The 12,458-nt window shown below is 38.8% G+C and overlaps 1 protein-coding gene across 1 annotated transcript in view; it reads left to right on the top strand.

The window, feature by feature from the left end:
- Positions 1-11,591, top strand: part of LOC140458518 (fibrillin-1-like) — a 574,711-nt gene extending 563,120 nt beyond the window's left edge. Inside the window, exons 63-65 of the mRNA XM_072553247.1 lie at positions 4,973-5,204; positions 7,115-7,292; positions 10,191-11,591. Of these exons, the coding sequence (XP_072409348.1) occupies positions 4,973-5,204; positions 7,115-7,292; positions 10,191-10,580 (800 nt within the window). The 3' untranslated portion in view covers positions 10,581-11,591. The remainder of the gene's footprint in view (positions 1-4,972; positions 5,205-7,114; positions 7,293-10,190) is intronic.
- Positions 11,592-12,458: the final 867 nt, after the last annotated feature.

The following is a 12,458-nucleotide window of genomic DNA, read 5'->3' as shown; positions in this document are numbered from 1 at the left end:
AGACAGCTATTAATATCGCCAAAGAAAAATATATGGTAATTTTAAAGAAGTACTTTAATTAGAATTATTTACAGTAGACTACTAGAGAAATCTTATTTTCAACAAAACTGCTACATCACAAAGAATCTGAGCACCACATTACTGTTTCCTGGATATTGCTTCTTCATGCAAAATTAAGGTGATAATCTTTTTTAAATCTTGCACAATCTAATTGTGAGCAATTGACATCAGTAGGTGTTGAATGCCTGTTACCAACAAAACCATGTTTTTCCTATCTTTTCAATATTCTACTACTCTCTGTTTAGTGTACATGTTTCAGCCCACCTATCCCTTGCCTTGGTGCAAAGAAACATGAGAAGAATTTATTCTTTACCAAGGATTCACAAGTGCAACAAGCAGAGTCAAGAGTTGACCAGTCAAGTATAGCAGAATAATAAATTCTGAAATTTCTAACTTAGAACCCTCAAGAATGCCCAAAGATGAGCAACTTAAATTTCTTCAAAGTCGTTATATGAACATTAAATGAGTCATGAGCTACAGTTTGAACTTCTGACTATGTCTTTGTTTTGTATTTTTAGTTGTGGACTGAAATGGGACAAGAGCTATTTTAAAGCCAAAGATAGCTGGAGGATTATTGTATGATTATGAAAGCAAGTAACCTAACACTCTTTGTAAACACTATTTGCATTGTTGACAGATCCAGTTGTAGTTATAGAATCATGGAACAGTGTGGAAACAGGCCATTTGACCCAACAAGTCCACACAGACCCTCTTAACCATAACCCATCCAGACCCATTCCCTTACCCTATTTACTCCAAATCTACCCCAAACTAATGCACCTAACCTACACATATCTGGACACTATGGGCAATTTAGTTGGCCAATTCACCTAACCTGCACATCTTTGGATTGTGGGAGGAAACCAGAGCGCACAAGGAAACCCACACAGACAGTCACCTGAGGCTGGAATTGAACTCACGTCCCTGGCACTGTAAGGCAACACTGCTAACCACTGAACCACCGTGCCACCCAGTGAAGTGACAGGAGCTTTGTCCCATAGGATTCAGAGATCAGTCAGGACAGGGCGTGAAGTGGGGGAGAATGAGAAGGGATGGGGAGCTTTAAAATCTGAAGTGTAGTTTGCACAGAAGCTGGAGCTGAGGGTTTCTGTACAAATGGAACTTATCGATAGCAAAGACCGTCTACCTGTGAACAACTATGTGATTTGTTCCCAGGTAGCTGTACAGCTTGGGGCTATGAACAGGATAGTGAGAAGCCTTCAGACCTCCACTACCTTAGGAGCTCTCTCTCTCTGTTCTCTGTAGTAAAGCTCCTTTAAGCCTGAAAACAAGCAGTTTATCTTACCTTCAGCAGTTGCTGTGTGAACCAACCCCTGCCACCTCCTGCAAACCACTGAAAAAAATCAGAGAGGGCTGACTGAGAAGCAGTATTCTGATCAGCACATAAACTATGAACATGACATGCTGACCTGCCTCCCCAATTCTCCCTCCACTCATAACAATCATGTTTTTTTCCCAGTTTATCTGCATGTCTGTATATGTGTAGGGAAGTTTGCAAGGTGATTAGTTTCATAACTAGTAAAGTTCATAATTGTTTACCTGTAGCTACAGTCATTTTAATTATATCAAATAGTAATTCTTATTAAGCACAGAAAAATGATTAATGCTTTCTGTCAGCCTGGATCTGAAAGGTAGGTAAATTGGGGAATTTTGTGTACTTCTATGAAATCTTTAACTTTTGTGATGCCTCTCACAATTGCGGAGTTTGACTTGCAGGATGCTATCCTAGTGAGACATAATATAACATATATTTTGAAACGTAATTGAAAGTTGTGAACAGAACCATATTAAAAGCTACACGAGTAAGCTTATTTTAATTTTCTATATTATTTAAATCATGAGATCACAACACATAGGAGCAGAAGTAAGCCATTTGGCCCATTGAGTCTACTCCACTATTCAGTGAGATCATGGCTGATCTGATAATGCTCAATTCCATTTCCCTGCCCTTACCCCCTAGTCCTTGATTTCTTTACTGATTAAAAGTCTATATATCTATATAAATTAAGGAGCAGGGTTTTGCAACGAGTGGCTATTTCTCCCTTCGTTTTTCATAAGAGGAGGAGGCTTCACATTTCTGAGACAAGATTCTGCTCAGGGTTCCCTGAGAAAAGCAGGGCCGTACTTCCATTCTGACAGTCCTTTCGTAACACAGTTAAGGAGGGAATATCACACCCCCTTTTCATAGCTGTCAGCGAACATATTTTGAAATGTAAAAGTCCTAACAACTATTTTGACAGCTGCTGTCAAACAATGATTACATAAAGTAACTGTGATATCGGAGTGGCAGGTGGGTAGGGGGATTGGGTGCCAGATTATCAGGGGACCAACCTGGGTAGGATGCCAGGGTCATATATCAGATGGGAGGTGGAGAGTGCCTGATGAATATGGTACCAGCTGGGAAAAGGGTTGGGTGCCGGGGTAGTGGCTAAGGTACCAGGTAAGTTGGTGTGAGATAGGTGACCAGGTAAACAGGGTGCTTGCTGGATGTTCAGGTTGGTAGGACACCAAGTGGGAAGGGAGTAAGTGCCAGATTTGCAGCAATTGTGGTTGTCAGGTTGCTGGGTGGTGGGGTCTAGTTAAGGCGTAAGGATAGCGGATGGGATCAGGCAGGCTGTACTGATGTGTGACTGCTCTGCAGGAGATGGATGGGGGGGGGGTGAATTTAGTAGTGGGGTCATTTGGATGGTTCTTCAGAAGTTAATTTTATATTTTTAATAATCGAACTTTACTTGAGTAACTATTTGACTTAATTTCATTGGAATGCTCCAAAGTCTCCCTTTTAACTGGAGACTTTCAGAGGGATCCAGGCATGGAGGACTCGTCCAGTGGAAATTTCAATTTCCTTTGTGATTCATTTGGTGTCTAGTATGATGGAGATTACACAGAATCTGTATGTGCATCTCCTATCTATGCCTGAATAACAATTGTCTGGCCAGCAAACAATCATGATGTTTAAATTTGAACATCTGTAAGTAATCTAATGTTAGGAAATGTATATAAATGATATTATATTATTCTTTAGTTTTTAAAGGCATAGAATGAATTTAGTTTTCAAATTGGACAATTTGTTTTAACTATGTTTAATTTAAATGCTTTTAAACAAACTAGATTACAATTATATGACTGGAGATCCTTTTTATATATATTGATGCAAGTGGAATGTTTCCCATACTGATGGTACAGTGTGATCCTAAACTTCAGCCTGGGTGAACCAAGCAGATTGACTGTTAAAACACTCCGAGTGACCTCAGCTGCCCCTCTCTAATGACTGACACACTCCTCTTGACCTCAACAGTGATCGACAGTACTTAAGTACGATGCACAATCCTGGTGGTGCCCTGCACCTTCAGGCATGTATTTTTGCTGACCTCTGCAATTACCAATCCCCTCCTGAGTACATTTATTATTGACAATCCATTTTGGTTCTCTTAGAGTTGTACACTACAGCAACAGATCCTTTGGTCCAACCAGTCCATGCCAAACGTAATCCCAAACTTAACTAGTCCCACCTGCCTGCTTTTGGCCCCTATCCCTCCAAACTTTTCTTATTCATGTATCTTATCCAAATGTCTTTTGAATGTTGTAATTGTATCGGCAATTCCTCAGGAAGTTCATTCCACACAGGAACCACCCTCTGTGTAAAACAATGCCTCTCATGTCCTTTTTAAATCTCTCTCCTCTCACCTTAAAAATGTACCCCTAGTCTTGAAATCCCCCATCCTAGGGAAAAGACAACTATCGTTAACTCTTTCTATATATCTTATTATTTTATAAATGCTTCAGCCTTGACTTTTGCACTGCTTTTGATATTTGGCATGTAAGTAGTCCTATGTTGTAGCTTCATCAGATTGACATTTCATTGTTGAGTGTGCTTGATGATAGTGCTGTCACACCCTTCTGCACTCTTCATTGAACCATTGGCTTGATGATAGTGGTAGATTGGGAGGCATGCGGGGCCATGCAGATTATCTTGGAGTACAATTCTGCTGATGGCCACAGTCCACTGGCCCTCAGTCTGCATTCATATGTTAAAAATCTATTCCATTTAGCATGGCGATAATGCCACACAACACATTGGAGGATATCCTTGATGTCCACCACTTCCTCCAGCAGCTCATTCCATACACGCAGCATCCTCTGTGTGAAAAAGTTGCCCCTTAGGTGCCTTTTAAATCTTTCCCCTCTCACCCTAAACCTATGCCCTCTAGTTCTGGACTCTCCCAATCCAGGGAAACGACCTTGTCCGTTTACCCTATCATGTGCAGCTGAGAATAATGTTAATGGATACCCTAATTCAGATTGCACATTCACCAGTCAAGAATGTAGGTGGGCATTTGACACCATCAAGAAAACAAAAGTACATTGACTAGTAGTTATAGTACTCTTAAAATAGGCATAGAAAACAATCCCTAAACTGATTTTCACAAAAACATGAGAATTATTCAAAATAATCTTTCTGGATGTGAGGAAATTCACTTGCTTATGCATTTAAAATTTCATCACACAACTCATATTAGCAAACTTGATTTCTCAGGCACAAATTTTGAACTGCTATGACAACCTTTCTTATTCAAAATTGCTATGTCAATTATCACAGTGTAGTTGTGGGCCCTAGGCATTATATAGACCTACTGAATAATTCTCTGGCTATCCCATCATTGTCTTGTCTATAAAATAAAACTTGTTCACAGTTCAGTTTGTTGAAAAATATAACATTATCGGCAATTTATTAATTTCCATTGTTGAAATTTGTGTTGAATGTTTTATTATTTTCGAAGCATATACGAGAGGCAGAGATTAGAAGCCACAGAAAATATACTTTAAAATGTATAAATCTGAATCCTCAAATTGTTTTAAATAATTGTTATAATATTTTCTTGTCCAACAGATGAAAATGAATGCATGAATTCTCAGGTTTGCGGAGGAGCTTCATGCCATAATACACTGGGAAGCTACAAGTGTCTTTGTCCAACAGGTTTTTCTTTTGAGCAGCTGACTGGGTCTTGTCATGACGTTAATGAATGTTCTTCGTCCAAAAATCCATGCAACTATGGCTGTTCAAATACTGATGGAGGTTACTTGTGTGGCTGCCCACCTGGATATTACAGAGTTGGTCAAGGGTAATAGTAGATAAAATCATTGCAATTTAAAACTAAGTTATTCCAAATTATTTCCTTACTTAATTCTAAGCCATATTTTTTTTTTGTTAATGCCGACATGAAGTGTACTGCATCTTCATTGATGATTGCTTGATGATAAGTTACACTTTCCAGCACTTGGCCTGTAGCCTTGCATGTCTTGGCATTGCAAGTGCACATCTAAATACTTCTAAAGTGTTATGAAGGTTTATGCCTCTACCAGCCTTACAGGCAATGAGCTCCTGATTCCCATCACCTCTGGATGAAAAAAACCTTCCCTCTCATCCCCTCGAAATATCCTGCCCTCAGTCATTGATCCCTCCACCAAGGGGTAAATTTTCTTCCTATCTAAAATTTGATGATTTTATACATCTCAATCATGTCCCCCCTCCATCTCATCTGCTCTAAGGATATAACTAAAACTCTTCAGCCCAGGTAATATCATAATAAATCTGTGCACTGTCTTCAGTGCAGTCACATCCCTTCTATAATGTAGATTCCAGAACTGCACTCACTGTTGTAATTGCAGCCAAATCAATGTTTTATAAAATTCCATCGTTATCTACCTGTTCTTAAATTCTCTGTTTTGGCTAATAAAGGCAAGTATCACATCTGCCTTCTTTACCACTTTATCTATCTGTCCTGCTGCTTTAGAGGGCCAGTATACATGCATGCCAAGATTCCTCCTCCCTCAGGCATTCTCAGGTTCTGAGCATTGTTCCCTTTATTCTGCCAAAATGCATCACGTCAGACATCTGGTTTGGATTCCACTGATCAGCCCATCTGACCAGTCCATCTATATTTTCCTGTAGTCTGAGGCTTATTCTCCTCATTATTTACCATCCCAATAATTTTTGTAACAACCACGAACATACCTGTTCCATTCAAATCCACATTGCTCACATATATCCCCAACATTGATCTCTGCAAAACCCCACTAGACACAGGCTTCCAGTCACAAAAGCACCCCTTGACCATCACCCACTGCTTCCTGCCACTCAACCAACTAGATCCAATTAGCCAAATTTCCCTGGAGTTTATGAGCTTTTACCTTCACTGTCAGTCTCCAATGTGGGACCTTATCAAAAACCTTGCTGAAATCCAAGTAGATTACATCAAATGCATTGCCCTCATCTAAACACCTGATCCATCTCTTTAAAATAATCAATCAAATTAGTCAGATGTGACCTCCACTTAACAAAACCATGCTAACTTCCTTGATTAATCCCTGTCCCTCCAAACACATACTAACTCTGTCTGTCAGAATTGCTTCCCAATAATTTCCCCACCATGAAGGTTAGATTGACTATCCTGTAGTTTCCTGGTTTATCCCTTTCTCCCTTCTTGAAAAACAGTACCATATTGCCTGAGCTCCAATCCTGTGGCACCTCTTCTGTGGTCAGAGAGGAATTAAAAATAATTGCCCACGCCCCTGCTATTTCTTCCCTGGTCTCACTCAACAACCTGGGATACGTTTTATCTGACCCTGAAGATTTATCTACTTCTAAGCCTGCCAGACCACTCAGAAACTCCTCACTGTCTGTGCTTATTTCTTTAATTGATTTAAACCCATACCTATCTTCTCTGTCTCCACACAAATCCAATTGCATTTCATAAGCAAAACATTGTAATGAATGTATATCTTTACAGGTGTGAATCATTTTACCTATAATTGTAGCTTCAATGGGGTACATTTTCATCAACATCTTGATAAGTAAGTAGGAGAAATAAGTAACCTATCTGATTTTAAATGAATTGACTTCAATAAAATTAAACAGATGGTGGGTGGCCTTTTAAATGAGTACCCTGATGATGATGATAAAAATCTACCCCATACCTCTAATAGTTTTCAGTAGTCCTAAATTACCTTGGAATTAATATTTTCTCACTAGGCATTGCGTTTCTGGAGTAGGATTCAGCAAAGGCCAGATGTTTCCAATAGGAGGTGACACAGAGGACAATAGTCTGTCTCCTGAGGCGTGTTATGATTGCAAAATTAATGGCTACCCAAAAGGAAGAACCCGAAGAACAACAAATGAAAAAGAAGCTATAATTTCAAATGATGCAGAGGTAAATATTGCCGACTTTTATGTTGGTCAGCAGTGATTGCCATTATATGTCAGAAGACAACACAGTGTTTTCTTTTGCAGAGAGATTTCAGAACATTTAAAAGTACTCATTTCAACTGAATCTTTTCAGTAATACGTGATAATTTGAAATATGATTATGTGAATTTAGTTGATAGCTCATTCTCAGTCACAAGTTTTAATTCCTGTGGGAAGAAAGGACAGATGAGTTGTGTACAGAGGAGAAAGAGGAAAATGAAGAAATCAGGATGTTCTTATTTTAAAAATTTTAAAAAAGGGCACTCATGGGACATTTTGTAATTGGCAAGATGTAATGAATGATGACTCACGGGGACCAATGCTGAGGCTACAACATTGAGTCATAAATTACTGAGATGAAAAGAACAAAGTGAGGATTGCTAAATGTGCTCTAAATTGTGAAGGAATCTGGCAAATGGATGACAGTGTGGGAAGATGTGAAATTGTCCGTTTTAGTAGGAAGAATAAAAAAGGTGCACCTTATCTAAAAGCTGAGGAATTGCAGAGTTCTGAAATTCAATCGGTCAGGGAGTCTTAGTGCATGAACCATAAAGGGATAGGTGCAGGTACAGCAAGTAATTAAGCCAACAGAATGTCATTCTTTCTTCAGGGAGAGGTTGAATACATATAGGGCATTGGTAAAATCACATCTGTAGTACTGGCATTGGTCTCCTTATTTAAGGGAGGATCTAATATGTTGGAAGCATTCCAGAGAAGCTTTACCACACTAATACTAATGGTACTTGTCTTATGAAGAAATGTTGGACAGACTAGGTTTGTGTTTGCTAGACGAAAGTGAGGACTGCAGATGCTGGAGATCAGAGTCAAGAGTGTGTTGCTGGAAAAGCACAGCCACTCAGGTAACATCCAAGGAGTAGGAGAGTCAACATTTCAAGTATGAGCTCTTCATTATGAAGTATTTGCTAGAGTTTAGAACTGTAAAGAGGTTACTCATTTGAAACATATGCGATCCTGAGGAGTCTTTACAGGGTGATTGTGGAAATAAGATGTTCTCTTGTAGGAGATTCTAGATCGATCATTCACTGTTTAAAAATAAGTGGTCACCGATGTAAGACGAAGATTAATTTGTTTTGTCAAAGAGGGCCATTAGTCTTTGGGATGCTCTCTCTCATGAAAAGTAGTGAATTAAAAGTCTTTTAATCTCTTTAGTCTGAGGTAGTTGGACTCTTGATAGTAAGGGGATGAATTTTTGTCATCTGTAGTTAGATTATGAGCTAGTTGGATCAGCCATGATGTTTCTAAGTTGAAAAGTGTAGCGCTGGAAAAAGCACGGCAGGTCTGGCAACATCCAAGCAGCAGGAGAATCAACGTTTTGGGCATAAGCCCTTCATCAGGAAGATGGATGAGGAAGGGGGTTGAGAGATAAAGGGATGGGGGTGAGGCTGGGGGTAGGTAGGTGGGATAGCAATAGGTGAATGCAGGAGAGAGGTAACTGTGATAGGTCGATGGGGAGGGTGGAGCGAATAGGTGGGAAGGAAGATCAACAGGTAGGTCAGGTCAAGAGGGCAGTGCCGAGTTGGAGGGTTGGGTCTGGGGTGAGGTAGGGGGTGGGGAGATTTGGAAACTGATGAAGTCAATGTTGAAGCTGTGTGGTTGTAGGGTCCCGAGGTAGAAGATGAGGTTTCTTCCACTAGTTGGTGGCTGGCTGTATTTGGCAGTGGAGGAGGACCAGAATTTGCATGCCCTTGGCGGAGTGTGAGGTGGAGTTGAAGTGGTTGACCACAGGGTGATGGGATTATTCAGCACCGCCTTCTTGACCGGAACGTCGCTCTGACTCTCCAGCATCTGTAGTCCTCACTTTCTCCTATGATCTTTCTAAGTGGCAAAGAAAGGTTGAGTGGCCAATTGGACTACTTGGCTCCTTTGTTATGTTTGACTGAATTTTATTAAGATGATGCATGGTAGTTTATGAAATATTTTTCATTCCTCAATTCTTATATGTAACATTGTGCCATAATTAAAGGAATTAGTTTTTTTTTTGTTTTATTTGAAAGATCAAAATATCAATATTTTAAAGCCAAAATCAAAAGAATAAAAATATGTCATTACCTGATCCTAATCATGCAGGAATCAAAATTCCACGAATAGGAAACCATTCGGATATCACCATTTACTTACAGATATGTGACTTAGTGAATTAGGAGTTGGCATTTGCACCTCTTTTTAAATTGGAGCAATGCAAATTATGTGACCAATACCCTGCATCCAAGTAATATCTGAAAAACATCTGGCTAATGTACAAATGTCATTGTTGATGTCTCTTTATATTTTTATATGTGAAACTGGGATTTGAGGTTTGTCCTCATGTCCCTGTAAACTGTTTGAACGGTAGGGTTTGGGGCCTGGCTTTGCTGCTCCTCTCCCTTGTAAAATTGCTGTCTCTTGTATGCAGCTGTAAATGTATCTGTTTGTTATAAACTGTTTTTGTAATTTGTTTAATAAAATGTATATAACCAGGAGAAAAAAAACACATCTGGCTCAAATATTGTCAGTCCCTTCATCTGCTAACTGCTTAAGTTACAAGCAATAAAGTCACTGGACTATAGTGCTGCTCTCTCGTTGAGAGAGATGACTGATGGGGATTTAACCTGAGGGTCACCACACCTCATGCAAGGTGTGAGGTTGAGAAGGCAGGACCTTCATGGTAGCTTCAACTGGTGCAGAAATTGAACCTACACTGTTGCCATCACTCTGCACCACAAACTAACGATCCAGTCAATATTCCCTTTAATAGACAAATGGTGCACACTGGAAGCATGCTGAAAGTGCTATAGTTATTTGCAGATTAATAAATTATAACTTTGTTGCAACAAGTTTATACTCCGATTTTTTCTTTCCCCAGGAGAAAGGTGCAGACAGTTTGCAAATGAGCCTTGCCAGTTTAAGTACAGATAATCCATTTATCTTCAATCTCAACATTTCTGAACTCAGCAATAAGGACCACATCTTGCAGTTTGTTCCAGCTATTTCTACCTTGACAAATCATGTACGTTACTTGATTGACCTTGGCAATGAAAAAGGTCTGTTCAAAATTAACCAAAAGGATGGTATAAGCTATCTACATCTGACCAAGAAGAAGCCACTTCCCGGAGCCTACTCATTAGAAATAAGCAGTATGCCCCTCTTTAAAAAGAAGGAACTTGATCGTCTTGAAGATAAGCACGATAAAGACTACCTCACTGGTGAACTTGGTGGAATCCTCCAAATGAAAATTCAGATTGTGCTTCATTAATACTGAAAAAGAAGATCACACTGCTTCAGCCAAAAGACGGACTCTTCTATTGCCAAACAGATTCTACATATCATGGATACAATCTCTTATTAATTGTAATATGACTGAGCACTGCTTACATCTAATGTTAGAAAAGTCAGGATGCATACCATAGCTCGAAACCACTTACTCAGGCTTTGTATAAATGCAGCGCTGCTATTTCAGTAAGACTAGCTTTAGATGTTGTATAATGATATGTTGAATCTTGAAAAACACAGATATGAACGTTCCAATCCATTTGTTGGACCACTGATGCTAAGAATTTCCACTGATTTTTAGCAGAGCAATAACATCATTCTCTGCATTGAAAGACATTTCTTTTATTGATCTTTTAAGTTTTACTTTTCAAGTTACGTTTCACTAGAACAAACATTTATATATGTACCTGGTGCTAGTAACATGTCAACCTAGATTGTGACTGCACTGTAATATTTTACAAACTTGGTAGCCAAAAATGCAATTACTCAGTCTAAGTATTACCAGATTGTTTGTTCCATTACTTAACAAAGAACCAAAGTTAGTCCAGTAGCTTAACTCAGTTATGCATTTTTCACTCATGTAAATTAAGTGTGTGTATACTGCAACCATGCTACTTTTTAATCATGGAAAATTTTGTATACCAGATTTCTCTTGTGTGTGTATGTGTGTGTGTATGTGTGTGCGTGCATGAATGTTTTCATTCCAACCCTGAGTGAGGGTGTTGCAATGGTGCTTTCAGAACAACTATTTCTAAAAATTAGATGCAATATCCCTCTGTGAATAATAATATACGTATTGAGGACTTAATGAACAGGAACAAATCAGGTCATAGGATTTATAGCATTCTCAAAAGCAAGACAATCAAACTGTCAAACACAGCCTCATGTAAACCAACATATAACTGTACCAATATTTTTATGCAGTTCACCATCAACAAATGTTTAGATCTTCATTGTCAGTAATTCCACAATAAAACAGTATTTTCAGTTTTAATACTAACCGTGTTAACTGTTATGATTCCTTTCTGACAAGGACCAATTTCCCTGTCTCTATTGCAGTTGTGTCTGACACGCTTTCCTGCCTGTCAAGTATCTTTGAGAATGTAATTGAGCTTATGTGACTTTCAGAAGTTAAATGTTCACAAATTAAAATGTCTGCATGGGAAAAAGCTGGAATGGAATTCCAAAAGTTCAAAAAACAGGACTGACACTGGCATAGATATGGCTGACATGTTTATTGTTTCTTTGAATCTATAATGTGAATTTAATGCACCCTTGGCTTATGCAGAAAAGAAATCCTCTCCAACAATATAAAATATGCACTATAACCAGAAGAAATATTTGGAAAGATTTCTTGTGTTTCTAATAAAATCCTATCTGTTAATAACCTAATAATTACAATTTTATTAGAAATCTTCATCTTAATAGATCTTCTACTAATTAGGATGCTAGTAACTAAAATTGAGCAGAAGAATTATTTTCCCGTTGAGCCTTTAGAATTGCCATTGATGTAGATATTGGAACTTAAAACATAATCCTCTTGTTTATGATGTGTCATTTCCAACATTGACTTCTCAATAGTATGAGCACTTACGCCTCATAGTGCTACATAGACCATAGAACATAGAATATTCCAGCGCAACACAGGCTCTTCGGCCCTCAATGTAGCACCAACCTGTGAAACCAATCTAAAGCCCACCTAACATACTCTCTATTCCATTATCATCCATATGATCCAATGATCATTTAAATTCCCTTAAATTTGGCGAGTCTACTACTGTTGCAGTAAAGAAACTCTGAGTAAAGAAACTATCTCTGTCCTATATCTATCACCGCTCAATTTAAAGCTCTATCCCCTCAT

Source organism: Chiloscyllium punctatum, chromosome 33 (genome assembly GCF_047496795.1).
Source record: "Chiloscyllium punctatum isolate Juve2018m chromosome 33, sChiPun1.3, whole genome shotgun sequence".
NCBI lineage: Eukaryota > Metazoa > Chordata > Chondrichthyes > Orectolobiformes > Hemiscylliidae > Chiloscyllium > Chiloscyllium punctatum.
The sequence above is the reverse complement of the archived record's forward strand: the minus strand, read 5'-3'. Positions and strand labels throughout refer to the sequence as shown.